Source organism: Caloenas nicobarica, chromosome 5, assembly GCF_036013445.1.
Source record: "Caloenas nicobarica isolate bCalNic1 chromosome 5, bCalNic1.hap1, whole genome shotgun sequence".
NCBI classification, from domain to species: domain Eukaryota; kingdom Metazoa; phylum Chordata; class Aves; order Columbiformes; family Columbidae; genus Caloenas; species Caloenas nicobarica.
The window spans coordinates 1,681,414-1,696,429 of NC_088249.1; the positions used below are offsets into that span (position 1 = coordinate 1,681,414).

Below are 15,016 nucleotides of genomic sequence, written 5' to 3' on the forward strand. Positions count from 1 at the left end.
CGGTCTCTCCCGCGGGCCCGGCCGTGGCAAAGCGTCTTTCGGCGGGGCCCTGAGGGGAGCGGAGGAGATCGAGCAGCACCTGGGACCCCACGAGCAGGGTCCCCAGTGAGGGAGGGCGTCCCCACGGGTCCCCTCGGGGTGCCCAGCCCTCTGCTCACAGGAGCCCCGGAGCGTCCCCCCCTCGTACAGTCCAACACCTCAAGTGTTTGGCACCTGCTGAGCTCCCTCTGGGACCCAGACCCTTTTTTCGGCATTTCCACCTTGTGCACCTGTTTGGGTCCGCGGCTCTTCTGCCGCTTCCTCAGAGCCCGATGGAGCTTATCACACAGAAAGGCTGACGCTGAGGTTCAACCACGGCGGGAACAATCTTCTGCCGAGGAGGAATATTTATGTGTATTTATTTACAACAACTGGTGGTCGTGCTGCCCAAAGGCGCACACACAAACGCCCTTTTCTCTGTCCCTCAGCATGTCCCTGAAGATCTGGGACACAGGTGGACCGAGGGCTGGACCACTCGCTGTGTGTGGATGGCCAACGCTTGTACAAAGTGCTCCAGACCCGGCTGTGCCCAGGCTGGAGCATCAAACGCTCCTGTTCTTGCTGTCTTATTACTCTTATTTTCCTCCTTTAGGGTCCACCAGCCACCATGTTACCTGCCAGACAATTCAGGAATGGTTTTGTGGTGGCTCCACGTGACTGTGCTGGAGCAGAGCGCCGGGAAGCATGAATCTGGAGAGATGTTGCCGCGACTATCCCGATTTCTCATTTCTGTGCCATCCCCAGCCTTCCCTTCCCTCCAGTCCATCTGCTGGAGACGCGGTGTGGCTCCCAGGCGGCTGGAGGATGGTGAAGACCAGCCCTGCATCAGGCCCTTCCCACCGACTGCTTAACTCCTTCAGGATAAGGTGTTGTTCCCAGCAACAGCAGGAAGATGTGCCAGGGGAGCATCAGTTGGACATTCAGAAAAGGTTCTTCACCCAGAGGTGCCGGACGCTGGAACAGGCTCCCCAGGGAGGTGTCCCGGCCCCAACCTGACAGTGTTCAAGAAGAGACTGGACAACATCCTCAGACCCACGGGGTGAGCTGTGGGGTGTCCTGTGCAGGGACAGGAGCTGGACTCGATGATCCTTGTGGGTCCCTCCCAACTCAGGACATTCATCACCACACCACATCTCGGTATCAAACAAAGCGGAGTTTATTTGGTATAGACCGAAATGAACTGCAACAGAAGCTCCCGTAGAACAAAGCCGAGTTACACAGGCCGAACGAGTGCAGTTAGAGTCTCAGTTACAATCTAATGACTAAACAAGGTAAAAAGTCCATTTCAGAAGGTCTCCCCATCTCGTCCTTTCGGTTCGAGACGCAGCGGCTCACTGACGCGTTGTACCTTTCATCTTCTGAAGAGATGTCAGCACAAGTACAGCTGTACTTTTCAGCTACAGTGAATTTGGTGAGGAAATCAAGAGAGACTAATCTACAGGCTGTTTTCAAACACCGTTTGTACTTCAAAGAGCACTGGGAGCCTGTTTCAAGGCTTTCAAGTTGAATACATGAACCTTGAGCATCAAATAATATTTTGATATCTGTCAAAAGAGTAAGGAGGGGGTGAGCAAGCTTTTGCTGTATAAGCCCCCAAACCACACTCGAGGCTTTCTCAGCGCTGGTTGAACTGTCACAAAAACATACAGAGATCCAGACAATACCAGACTAACTTAAAAGGTTCAACAAATACAAGTTACACGAGTCAGAGTCACCGGGACAGATGCCTTGTGCTGGACGAGAGTAACGGGGGAGGTTTTACACCAGCAAACAGGATCTTGCAGATTATGCCAAAAATGCCAGTGTATAAAACCAGACCAGACAAAGCATTTCAGAACATGCCATTAGAAATGCTGCAACAGCTCAAAAAGGAGGTTTGATTACACGAGGACTCGCCTAGATTAATTTTTCCTAATTCAGCAAATCACCAGTCATTCATGTCATCCAAAGAAAGACACTTTCAGTTCATGACCTTTTGCATGACAGTGTCATGACCTAAGAGTTATTTACTCCAGTTATTCCCCATAAATATTCATATTTACAGATTTCTCTAGTCTTTTTAGAGATATTTTAAGTGTTTTCAAAGATGGTGCCAAAATTACCTTCTGCAGTGAATGAGGCCAGTGAAGTGAAAGCGTTTGCTCTACACCTACACTTGGTGCTTCACTTTGTCTTCATTTTTTGTTTTAAAGTGTTTGTAGACTTGGAGTTACGCCATTTGAAGGTTAATCACCAATTACTGTTACCTGTGGAGAAGTAATTTCAGTACTAGAGAACTCAATTTCTTTAAAATGCAATAATTACACGTCCGGCTTTTAGTACTGCTGATCCAATTACAGCTGACCACTTAAAATATTTTCAATATATTGTTTGCAGACCGATTTTCAAGTTTTATCTGTACACTTACTATTTATAAAACTCTGACACGGTTTCAGAACTGAAAAGCTTGATTTAAATATCAAGTCAACAAGAAGAATTAGTTTTGAATGACAATGCCAAGTGGATAAAATGCTAAATTGCGCGCAGGTCTATTTTTCCTTCCAGACCTTCCGAACGCCACAAAACTCGGGCTGTCCCTTGTAACAAAAAGCCGTTACTGAGTCGCCACGTGTGCCGAGGTCATTCCCTCACTGTTAAATTATGAATCGCGTTGTCTGATGCCCCAAGCAAACGACCCAGCGCCTCGTTCCTCGGGTTGCCAGTTAAGATTAAGCCGCCGTAACGCACTTACCTTTAATGCTTTATTAAAATGACGTGCGAAGCTTCTAACCTGTCCTTCCTGGGGTGGCGGATCACAGAAATTCACTTAAAACCCCTCAATTCCGACGTTTCTGAACTGCCTACGGACGGCGTTTACTCACAAAGCGAGCAGGTTAATGTGAGGTAGTAAAACCAGATGCTATCCTGCAGCAAGTATTTATATTTAATGGTACCTCAAGAAGTTTAATTAATGAGGAAGACAAAAGGAACCGAGGTGACTCTTTAATGGAGAAATAAGAGAAAGTAAAATGCAGGTGACAAAATAGGGAAAGGGGAAAAAGTGATCGAAAGCTTTAATACAGAATACTGGTTCTTATCATATTTATTTATACTACACAGCTGGGGAAATAACCATTTCCAAACAGCAGCTGGATGCCCGTCCAAACAAAAAAGCTCGTCAGCTCAGTTACGGCTTTAGGTTCCCCTCTGCAATAGTATAAATAAACTATACGTCATGGGCAGCCTGATACATGATACTTTCATTCATTAAGGATGATGACCAGGTTCAAGTTCCATTTCACATCACACGGCTTATCCCTAATTTATGAAAATAAAGCATATATATTTGTACATTTTATATATATATAAACATATATATATATATAAAATACACACTGCCGGTCAACTTAACACACATGCACACGCACCCATGTATATTGTACACACCCACCCAGTAGCAACACGCCTGATATCAATATTATATTTTGTGTACACACGCTCTACGTCTAGTAGTAAATAAGAAAATCCCTTTTATGGCAATTCTGCAGGCAAAAAAAAAAAATCAATACAAAATACTTTGTTGTACAAAACCGCATTTTTACAAGATCAACCAACACTGTAACATACCCCTCAATAATGCACTACATCTCTACCAGAAAAAAGAATAATCAAATCTTTATACAATTGTAAAAAAAAAAAATTTGTAAGCTGCTCTGCAACCTTCCTTTGCTAAAAGTTAGATACATTACACCATTCTAGCAGCAGATTAATAAATAAGGATTAAATAGTCTATTATACAAAGCCATCCTGAATGGCAGATTTAAAACCAAAAAGCTTTGCAGATCCTTTCGCTTCCTACACAAACCTTTTTTATTAAGACTCAGTATAAAACAGGGACAGCCAGCACTATATCTACAGAATCTAAGGAAAATCCAAGGGAAGTAAAATATTTAACAGTTTATGGCACCTTTACTGCATAACATTTTTTTTTAAAGGCTCTGTTTCCCTATAACTACTGAGTAAAGGGCTATTTACCTCATAGCTTTTATTAAGCAAACTCGATATATCCAACCACACAGTGGCAAGAGACAGAACCAGCTGTTCCCAGCTGCAAAAATGTATTGATTTCCACCCCAACCAACCCCACCGAGCTGTGGAGAACACACGCGGTAAGTCACAGTCTGTACTGAGTTTCCCAATGCGTCTTTGTTCCTCGTGTGGCAAATTCGCGCCGGTGTTTGCGTTCGGTTACCGTCGCTTAGTAACTATTTTCGTGTCCAGCCAAGATGTAGAGGTTGCTGTGCGCGGTGGGGTTTTCGGTCGGCCGGCTCTCCAGCACCACCACCCTGCACGCAAACACAAACAGGAGCCAAACCATCAGTGACAAAACACAGCACGTGGTTCAACTGCCCAGGAGGAACAAACCTGTTGCTCACAGGTTTCTACAGATTGGAGGGATATGGATTCTCCTGGATATTTTGGGTATTTTCTTCTTTAAATTAGTGAGCTCAATTTTCAGTGTCGCTTCTCGTAAAAATACTAAAGCGGAATATAGAAGGAATAGAAACTAGGAGGAGCTTCTTGAATAAGAATCTGCCCCTCTTGACATGTGCAATGTGTTACAAACCCTTTCCAAACTGTTGTATACTCCTCCTTGAGATGAGCTACGTCCTCTGCGGCTGTTGGGACGTCATCTCAGAGCCGGCGTTGTGAGGAGACACGACCCTCCCGTCACCTGCAGCCCAAAGATCTTGATCCCTCCTACGTCTTGCGATAAGCATCAGCCACTAACCTCAACAGTTCTCCTCACTTCTAAATATTTATCAGTCGCTGGGTTCACTCAGCCCCATCTCAGCCTTAGTCCTGCTGGATCGTGTTCCCGGAGGCTCCTCTGGAAAACCCATCTCCCCCCGTCCTGACCATCATCTTCTACACATCTGTCCATGCTCAACCTCCACAGTCACCTCAGAACTGGAACCTCCTCGCACTTTATATCTCTGCATGTTTCTGTTCACATTTCCATCTCTGCATTGGAAAGTGGTGGAGGGTACAGGGGCTCTTAGTAATAATTTTGGATGCAGATGCAATCACTAATTAAATTTTTGGCTGCTGCGGGTGGAATCAGTGTTACTGCTTCCCCCAGATAGACCTGTGCTGGGCTGGAACCCCATTCCAGCTGGAAGCTAGAAAGCTGGTTTAAATAAAATAAAAGGTTTATGTTTCATAGAATGTCCTGAGTTGGAAGGACCCACCAGGATCATGGAGTCCAACTCCTGTCCCTGCACAGGACACCCCACAGTTCACACCGTGTGTTCCTCGACGTGATTACCTGTCTGATCCCAGTAAGCGGAAAACCCTGGTTTCATCTGATATCTCTTGGGTGACCTGGAGAAAAACAGAGACATTAAGGTCCATTTCAGTGGCAAAATGAAATGCATCAGTCTGAGTTGGAAAAAAAAAAGATCAGTCTCTTAAGAAATTAAAATATAATTTAGTGCAAATTACAGGGCTGAATCAGATCAATTGATGCTGAGCAAAGAAGTGCTTTACATTTCATAAAATACAATTTATTTTACATAATTTTTGTATTGTAGACTGTTACTAGTGCAGATGACTTGGTGGCACTGATGTTGATCAAGTCTCTGTCGACACAGACTGACCAGCTTTCCCTGCATCTTCAGAGGATGCCGTCAAAAAGGAGAGTGTTCTTTTTGAAATAAATGACACTTTTGCAGCTGGAGGGGCCAAAGGATCAAACGGTAAATAAGGAGCAGGAAGAAATGACAGCTGGAGAGACGGGGAGCTCACTTACTTCATCTGACTTAAAGCTTTTGCCCTGCATGCCGTGTTTCCAGAAGGCCAGCACGCTGTCTTGAAGGCACACTGCGAAGGGAAAACACCTGGTCAGAGCCCAGCACGGCTTATCCGAACCCAGGAAACCCGATTTCCCACCAGCAGTGACAATGGGAAGCACGTGGAGAATGGACATGGTGAGACTTGACTCCTGGCAGAAGAACCAAACTCCAAAACCAGCGCAGAATAACTGGACTGAAATGACTGTTTGGATCGGAGAGAGACGCGAGTTTAAAGCGCAGTTCAAAACGCGCCGCTCAGACACTCCCTGTTTGCCGACACGCAACAGGGATCTCTCTCTTTTTCCTTTTCTCCCTTTCACTTCTATTCTCTGAATCTTTCTTTTTCTAATGATTCTGGAATTCTAATGATTCTGCATTCGCACTGCCAACCAAAACACCGCGGGTTGCTGGAAATTACAGATCACTTGAGTTATTGTATTTACTTCAAAATAGATGTGTCAAAAATGGGACGAGTCTTCCATTCAGGGCCAGAAAGAGAACACGGAAAGGTACCAGCTCTGAACAATTTAATTACCAGACTGCTGAAATTAATGGATGAAGAGCCTGGTGTTCTTTAAGCAGCTCCACTCCACTCTCCATAATCAAAAAATAGGGAGTTGTTTAATACCCTGAATTCCCAAGAGACCACTTGGAGTGTAAAGAACCGCTCACATTATTCTGTGTCAGCTGGTGAGTGCAAGACTTCGGGTGAAACGCTTCTATTTCAAGCAAGAAGTGATGGTCGAGTCACGTTACCCATGTGTCACCAGGAGATATCGTACGATACGAGTACAGCAGTTAATTAGAACATGTCAGAATTTAGGGAAGAATCGCAGCCTTGATTAAAAATATCTTCTTTCAGGATGGGCCTGACATATCTAAATAGAGATGCTGTATAAAAGAATGTGCGCTGCTTTACCAGCTGCTGGTAAAATACAAAATCCCTACGTCAAGAGTTTTCTTCTAAAGAGAAAATGCCCAAGGAAGCCAGAAATGCAAGTTGTACAGAACTGCTAAAAAAAATGACTGTATCTTTACTGATTTTGATACAGTTCCTGAGATATGGAATTATTTAACTTACATTAATTATGTACTTCGGAGAGCTTATTGCAGCAGAAATACTTGCTTGACAATTATAATTCAAGTTTTAGAAGCAAGGCTGCTGTCCTCTAGTAGCCTAAAGAAAGCAGCCTGCCCTCCAAGAATCAGATTCAAATGCTACTACCCTGTTAAAAATGGATGTGCTGTCACTTGAAATAACGTCTTAGCTTTTAGAAGACTAACACGAATTTATGTATTACTACAAGTAGTTGTAGTAATACAAAGGTTTTTCTCAGTGCTATGGAAATGACAAGAGACTAATCAGGCTTTTTTTTTTTTTTCACCCAAATCATGATGCATCTTATAAAACAGAAATGACACCAGCTGGAAACGTGTGGATTGGACACACTACCTGATGTTCTTCAGCACGTCGGTGGAGACCAAAACACAGCTCACAGTATCCTGACACAGGCAATTTTTAGTGTCAGGCCCCACTGGGTGCATTAGACCAGTCTAGATTATTAAAAACCCTTCAATGCTCATCGCTCTGAGTTGTCAGTCCTTGAGAGACAAGAGAGAAGCAAATCACTTACCCACTGACTCAATGCAGAAATCAAAGCTCAGCTCAGAGGCCAATTTCTTGCTCGACTTCAGTTTCCCTTGTAAATTCACAATCTTCACAAATTCTCAAGAAGAACGGAAAAACAAGCATTACAACCCACTGCTGAAAAGGATTACTGATGGCTTGAGGTAGGAAATACTAATTTCATCTTTCAGATACAAAAAAAAAAATGCCCAAACCCAACATCTACAGCATTTGCGTAAAATGAATCCATGAACATCCTTCTCCCAAAATAAAGATAGAAAACCTTCTTGTGCACTTTGTATGTTTTTAGGCTCTGCCCACAGCCTTCCTGCAAGTAACAAAGTGCAGAAACGTGAATGCAATGTAAAGGTTGGAAATTTAGGCAGACAAAGCTGTTGCAAAGTTCCCACTGAGGTATTAACCTCTGATGCTTATGAGTTGTGGTTGTAATTACTGTGTATGATGGAGTGTTAGTTATTTGCCCTGTTAGCACATGCAACAGGCAAATGTCACTTTTTCCAAGTAAATTTTGAAAATTTCTGATTGGCGTCTGTTTGAATTCTGCTCTGTGTGCTGGGTTACATTTCGTTTTGAAAAGAAACCATTTCCCATCTGAAGAGGGAAATTGGAATTGGAGGAGGCAAAATGAAAACCCATTTATCTGAACCGTATCTTTTCAGAAGTATTACAACACAAATTAGTAACGAAGGGAGGAAAATTAACCTGTGGCAGAGTTAAAATCGACAACTGTGGCAAAACACAAGGTGTATTAAGTTTTTCAGCAGAGATGTGTCACTTACTGTCCAGACAGACGAGGACAGTGTCCCTTTCCAGCTGTGTGACGTGAATGGCATCTAACTGCTGATTGCCTTGGGGAAAAGAAATCAGATTATTTTATATCACATCATAAGACTGATCTCAGCCTCACCTCAACCTCTCACCGATCTCTTCAACTTTTTCAGTATGCCACGATGTTTTAAATCTTTTTTTAAGGCTATATGATCCCAGAATGTTCTGGGAGGAGTCCAGGGCCTAAGGACAAGCCCATCAGTTCCAAGTCTGTATTTAACATGAAAACACTACTGTTTATTGGCAGAAAATACATTTTATGTTACAGTTCAGCACAGCAAGCCAGCTTCCTTCACAAAGAGGCATGATAATGAACAAAAGGAATCATCAAGGCACATTTTGCTCCTAAAAAAAAGCTCTTTCCCCATAAACCCACATCTGGAAAGATTATTGTGCTGATATTAAGATAGATTTAATAGTTTTTCTAGTTTTTATTAATGAAATTCTTGGTACAGCTGTTGAAAAGCAGTATTTAAACGTAAAAAAATATAAGTGACAAAGCCAGCAGAGAAAAGCATCTGCAAAATATCAACAAGTTTTTGCAGATAAAAGCAAATCTACTTGTGAATAGCCAGTGGGAGATGACAAACCTCCCCCAAGGGCTGGAGGACAGACAAGAATGTATTTATGTGAGCTTTTACACAGCGAAGAAGGGGAAAGAGGAGTAACTCTGATCCCAGGAAAAAGTATTAAATCTTAAATGAGAACCCAAACAGCAGGGTCTCTATTACTACTGAAGGAAATTTATAAAATAACATGTCTAAAAATGACGTCTTTTAAGAAAGACAGTTTGGCAGGTCATCAGAAGAAGAATCTGGAATCAGCTTCAAGATGCTTTAGGCTGAGAAGCTGCATCACCTTGCCCGGTCTAAAGGGTTTCAAAGGGCTCTGAGGAGGGGACAGCACCATTACGAGACAATAAACCGCAAAATGGACCAGCGCTCCTACCTGCCCCGATTTCTGTGAACCACGAAGACGCGGAGTTCAAGTTGATTGTCTCAAACTGGACGACGTGATTGGGCTCCGTGCCCTTGCTGATGGCGACACAGACCATGGGGTACTCCTGCTCCGGGATCACCAGCATCTCAAACACGTTCAGCGGGCTCGGCAGCGGGAAATCAAAGTGCTGGAAAAAGCGCAATGAGGCATTTGTAAAGTAACCTCGGAAATAAAAAGCCTAAAATAACTTGCATAAAGTATTCATGTAAAAGATATTGAAGAGTTCTTCACTAAGTGCTTTTTTAAGACAGCACGAGCAGCGTAATGTTGTATTTTATGTGTTAGTCAGTTATTGCCAGCACTGGGCTGGATCCAGCACTTGACTGACTTTAGTCACAAGATTTTCTTAGTCAAAATCTGTCAAGCCAGATTTTCAAGCGCTCAGAACCCACATATGGGACCAGACTGGGATGTACTTTCCATTACAGATTTCGGAAAGGTTATTTCAACAACTGTATGATGATTAAATGTTCTGAAGTAAAATGAAATGCTTACCTTTATTAACATGAATTTCTGCATTGGCTCATACCACTGTAGCAGAACAATTCCAGACTGCAACGCACCACACAGGTATTTATGTCCTGTGTATGGATTTCGTACTGCATAAAATAAATTAAAAAAAACCCCAAACAAACATTGTGAAGTGCAGGAAGTTCAATGTGTATTTGAAAAAAAAAAAAAAAACCAACAACAAAACCCCAGAACTGCAGCTATCTTTACAAATAATTTAATAGTACCAGTTTCACGCTGATAATTGCCTTCTGGCTTGCCATTCAAATATCCACAGTGATTAATATTGTGCTACATTCCAGACAAATTAAATTATAATTAATAACCACCAGCATTCTTTGAGTCCCAGTGAAGAGCCACACGCTGAGTGGCCAGAAAAGCTGTGAGACCTTCCTGGGGCCGTGTGGGATGGGAGTGAAAGGTCCAGGTCAAGTTAAATTAAATTTAAAAAATTTCCCAGGCAGTGAAGATGCCTCAGAACTTCTTGTGAGCTTGGACAGCTAATGCAAGAACATGATGAAGGGCTTGGGGTTTGTTCATTTTAAACTCCGTTGGATAGTAGCCTGACTTCAGGAATCATTTGTAAATCTGCCCGATGTAGACATGTCATATGAGATAAACAGGATATCTGACTTTGTGACCAAGTGCTTTATACTCTGCTTAACCACCCTTACGAATGCAAAGTCACAATTTCACCCAGCACTAGGGCTGGTTCTCAAAAGGACAAATATTCTGTAGAAAACCCAAACCTTTCCGCAAGACGCCAAAGCCAAAGCCAAATCTGTAACTTCCCAACCTTTAACTCTTTCTGGGCACTTCCAACTTGAGCGATGGTTTCGCTCCTCCCCAGGCTGACATAATTTTTATTCATGCCCAGCTTTTGCTTTGTGGAAAATACTCTTTCAAGCTATGTGCCACTTCGGCACAGCATTAAGAAATAAAGCAGTCACTCTGTTTTCTGAACAATGAGCTACCTGTCAGTTTATTAAAAAGAAATTAATGACAAAGGCCAGGAAAAAAATGACAAAACCAAACGCCCGCTCACCTATACAGCATTTGTGGCATCCTTTTGTGTCAGGGATCTTTGTCGTTAAGGCAAACTTCCTGGAATAACAATTATTAAAAAAAAAAAAGCATCAACAAGAGATACCAAAGGCCCTTCATGCTATCAATTCAACAGCACAAACAACATTTACAGAAATTTCCACTTGTTAATAATTGTCCATAAGTAAAAGATTTGTACCTTGGTAATATTTTGTCAGGAAACCGGTGGGTTTGAATGTGAGCAGCTAATCCTGTTTTTTTGGCTTGTTCAAACAAAGCTATTAAATTATGGGAGTAGAGCTGGAATGTTTTCCCTGTATGAGAGAAAAGCACAATTGGTATCACACCCACAGCTCCCGCATAGCTGCACATTTCAGAAAAATATATGTACAGAAAATTACCTTCTAGAAAAACAGAGCACGTGCGTCAGGTGTTTCAAGGCCAGTGATGAAGAAAAAGAAAACAAGACAACAGAAATAATGCATATCGAGAAGACACAGCATTCAACTCAAAGTTCATTTCAGTAACACCGAAGCAGCTCTGAAAGTTAGTTTTATGTAAACTTTTGTAGAGGGTTGTAATTATACAACAACAATAAATTATATCAGGGTGCCTTAATTATCTATAAATCAATTAGTAGTATTTCACAGCCACCTCATTCTCCTTTAACTTGAGACTGGATTTATTTTCTGAACCTGGTTCATCCCAAAGATGCTCTCAGGCGATGATACACTGAGCGATCAAGCACCGCAGCTACATTTTGATAACGCGCTTAAGTTAATCCTCTCCTCATCTTGATCTGCCGCCTGAAAACTGTACTTATTCCAATTCTCTTAGCTCAGCTATTCCAAACTCATTAAAATTAATAAACAAAATGCAGACACTGCAGACAACCGGCTCTACTACTTGTAAACATACGTAGACATCCAGTTTTATCCAAGTCTTTCACATTAAAATACTCCTGAAGCAAATCTTCCTATACAAACACAAGAAACAATGCACAGTTTGCTACTTCAGTACAACTTATGTGACTTTATTTTATTCATTTTTCCTCTATTTATACATACCTGACAAGGACATTAAGGTGTTATTGATAACATACAGCCATGTGCACTTGCGGGGAAATAACTGAAGAAAGAAAATATTTCCGTTAATAGAACCATCCAGGAATTTCTAATTTTTAATTAATTTTCCCCTTTAGTTCACCCTTTGCACCCTTGTTTAGCCCTTTTCTCTGTCTAAAATAGTTTTCATTCCTTCCCTCTTCTACCCGTGGAACTTTCAAACTTTAATTTCTCTTTATCTTCTAATGAGCAGAGCTGAAGTGGGACAACTGGCAAGACTGGAGTATCGTATCTAGAAAGACAGAGCTTGCTCAGGAACGCCAGCCAGAGAAAGGAAGATAATATTTTTTCAGAAAGCTACTAAACCCCACAAAAGCCAGAAGAGGGGGGAAAAAGGCATCAGGATTTTCTGAGCAACTTGAATTACCGAAAATGCTGCATTTTGTGGGCGTTACCTGTCTGGCTATTGGTGTGAGCGTCCTGCTTTGGAACCAGATGGTTCACAGAAGGTGCTGGGACTTAATTTGTGTCAGAGGGAAGAAGCGACTCACGGAGCAGCTACTTTGGATTCAGGAAGATTTTAAAGTTAAGAAGAACCTCTTGAAAACTCCAGAGAATTCTAATAAAAGCGATGGCGAACGACAGCATTCAGGAGTCTCAACAATGGAAGGAATAAGGACAAGAGAATAAGGGCAAGGGTTTTGTTAAAATAAAACAAAAACACGAAAAGAGACAAGGCTAAATTTATTGACTAGTATTCATAGGTAAGGTACTCCCTCAAGAAAAAAAATTCCAATTAGAAAAACAAGAATTCAAAGGATTAAGCTGCTTCTGAAGGAGGATATTGAAAAAAGACGACAGCAGACTGGTCCACTGAGGGAAGCTATTGCAAAACACAGCACAAGATGCTTGAATCAAAGCTCTACAAAACAACTTTACTGCTTCATGCAAATGTCTTAACTGTGCCCAACAGTCACCATAAAGCAACACAATTTCTCCTAAAAATGGAAAAAAAAAAAGTATATGATACTGCACCTAATACTCTGCCAGGCACCAAGTTCTTCAGCTCACAAACCTGCTGAATCACATATGGGCTTTATGCATTTAATGAGCTTTAATGGATTTATCCTCCAGAAATTTGCCTCCCCTCTGAACTCAGGTGACTCCAAGCATTTGCAACTCCCCTTAGCAAGAAGTCCCCAGCCGGCTATGTCTGCTGTTTATTTTTAATTTGGCTCCCACAAGCTTCATTCAGTGGCCCCACTGGAAGAGAAGGGAATATTTGTTCCCCATGAAGTCCCTCCAGGCCACCCCAAGATGGGGAAATATTTCTTATTTCCCCCTCATGCCCTAAGTATCACAACCATGTGATACAGAAAACTGAAACAAGGACACAACGCTAATGGCAAAGAGGGAATCGCAAAATAAGCCCCAAGGAAGAAATGGAAGAAAGGTGAAGATGCGAAAGAAATTATTAAGATAAGACAACTCAAAAAACGTGATAACTGGGAAAACAAAAGGCTCGGCCCACTGCTTGGCAGGGGAGAAAGGCTACAAGATTAACACAGTTAATAGCACTGGGAGGGAAACTTGTGCCAGAAGCAGAAAAAGAAAATATTACGCGCTATTTCAACTAGATCTGCTCGTGTCAGCAGGTCCTGGTGAAGTTTACTTTACGGTACTTTAGAACTGGCTCCAACCCCAAGGTCTCGGTAATGATTATCTTCAAGAACTGCTGGAGGACGGACAAGGACCTCAAGAAGGACAAACACAGCACCTGTGCTCAATAAAAGTGGGAACTGCAAAATCCTCTGGATATCCAGAGTAGCACAGGAACAAGCCACGCACTTTTTAATTACCAAGAGATAACGAGAGCAGCTATTGCAGATGTGTGCAGAACAGGCTGTATCGGAACATCTGAATTTCCTTCTTTAACAGAATAACTGCGCTGCGGTGAAACATTAACACGTGAAACATGCGAAGGACCTTGTCCTGCGTGCCATTTCCACCAAGAAAATAAGGAAATGTGGGGTAGAAGAAATTGCAGAAAGAAAAAACACAACTGGTTGGACATAAACCCAGAGTATCTATCAGCAATTGGCTATTTAATAGAAGGAAAAAGCAGCTTGTAAAAATATAGTGTCTTCTCTGGGTCTGGTTCTGTTCAGTGTTTTCACTGAAAAACTAACAATGAAATTGGGAGATACCGACTTTGGAGAGACGGCAAGGACTGTGCAAGATGTGATCAGAATTCAGAGTGGGAGAAACAGTTTGAAATGTGCATTTGGTGGGAAGAAATCATGAAATAAATCAAAGCAAAGAAGGAAACAAGGGGTATGGCAGAAGCACAGTTATGAAGTCTCTGGGGTTTGTGGTGGGTCACACTTGACCTCTCCCAAGTGAGGATGCTCTCACAGAAAAGGAAACTTGAATTTTGGGATGCACTGAATGTCTTAACTAGACACGAGCAAGTTCTCTCTGTCTGACCTTTCAATAGGATGGAAAAAAGCATGAGAATAGTCCTGAGAAGACTGTCACATAAAATAATTTAGGAAAATGTACAAGGAAAGAGACTTGTCTGACTGATGGAGTAAAGAGAAAATTGAGGTAAGGAACCTCCAGGTACAAATCACATTATCAGCATCTGCCAACACCTCCCTCCCAAGAACACTCTGCTACTCCGGACTCTAAAAAAGCAAATTTAACACCACCATGATGGCACGAAGCGGCTTTGGGAAGGGCCAGAGAGCCCAAGAAAACAGAAACAAATGTGCATGTATTTATTGGTGGTAACAATTCCAGCTAAATTAAATAGCCGAGGGCTTTGGTAGCATCCTGTGGAGAAGCAAAATGCCATCTAGTGGAGATCAAATGGAGACGGAAAGGGCAGGTAACCAGTTGTCTCCAAGAAAGATGTTTTAGTAGAGAACTCCTTTGAAAGCAACGTTAAATAAGCAGCAACAAAAAATGCAGGTACGTAGGGGAACTATTAATTTTAGACTTCCACTGGTGGCTTTGATGTGAATCAGTTGATGCCGTCAGCCTGGCGT

At 42.2% G+C, this 15,016-nt stretch overlaps 1 protein-coding gene across 1 annotated transcript in view; it reads right to left on the reverse strand.

Moving 5' to 3' along the window:
- Window positions 1–1,193: 1,193 nt before the first annotated feature.
- MAP4K5 (mitogen-activated protein kinase kinase kinase kinase 5) overlaps window positions 1,194–15,016 on the reverse strand; it is a 61,446-nt gene continuing 47,623 nt past the window's right edge. Inside the window, exons 24-33 of the mRNA XM_065635509.1 lie at window positions 11,970–12,030; window positions 11,102–11,216; window positions 10,904–10,962; window positions 9,844–9,947; window positions 9,298–9,475; window positions 8,301–8,369; window positions 7,508–7,600; window positions 5,831–5,901; window positions 5,348–5,403; window positions 1,194–4,364 (exon numbers count right to left, since the gene is read on the reverse strand). Coding sequence (XP_065491581.1) covers window positions 4,277–4,364; window positions 5,348–5,403; window positions 5,831–5,901; window positions 7,508–7,600; window positions 8,301–8,369; window positions 9,298–9,475; window positions 9,844–9,947; window positions 10,904–10,962; window positions 11,102–11,216; window positions 11,970–12,030 — 894 coding nt within the window. The 3' untranslated portion in view covers window positions 1,194–4,276. The remainder of the gene's footprint in view (window positions 4,365–5,347; window positions 5,404–5,830; window positions 5,902–7,507; window positions 7,601–8,300; window positions 8,370–9,297; window positions 9,476–9,843; window positions 9,948–10,903; window positions 10,963–11,101; window positions 11,217–11,969; window positions 12,031–15,016) is intronic.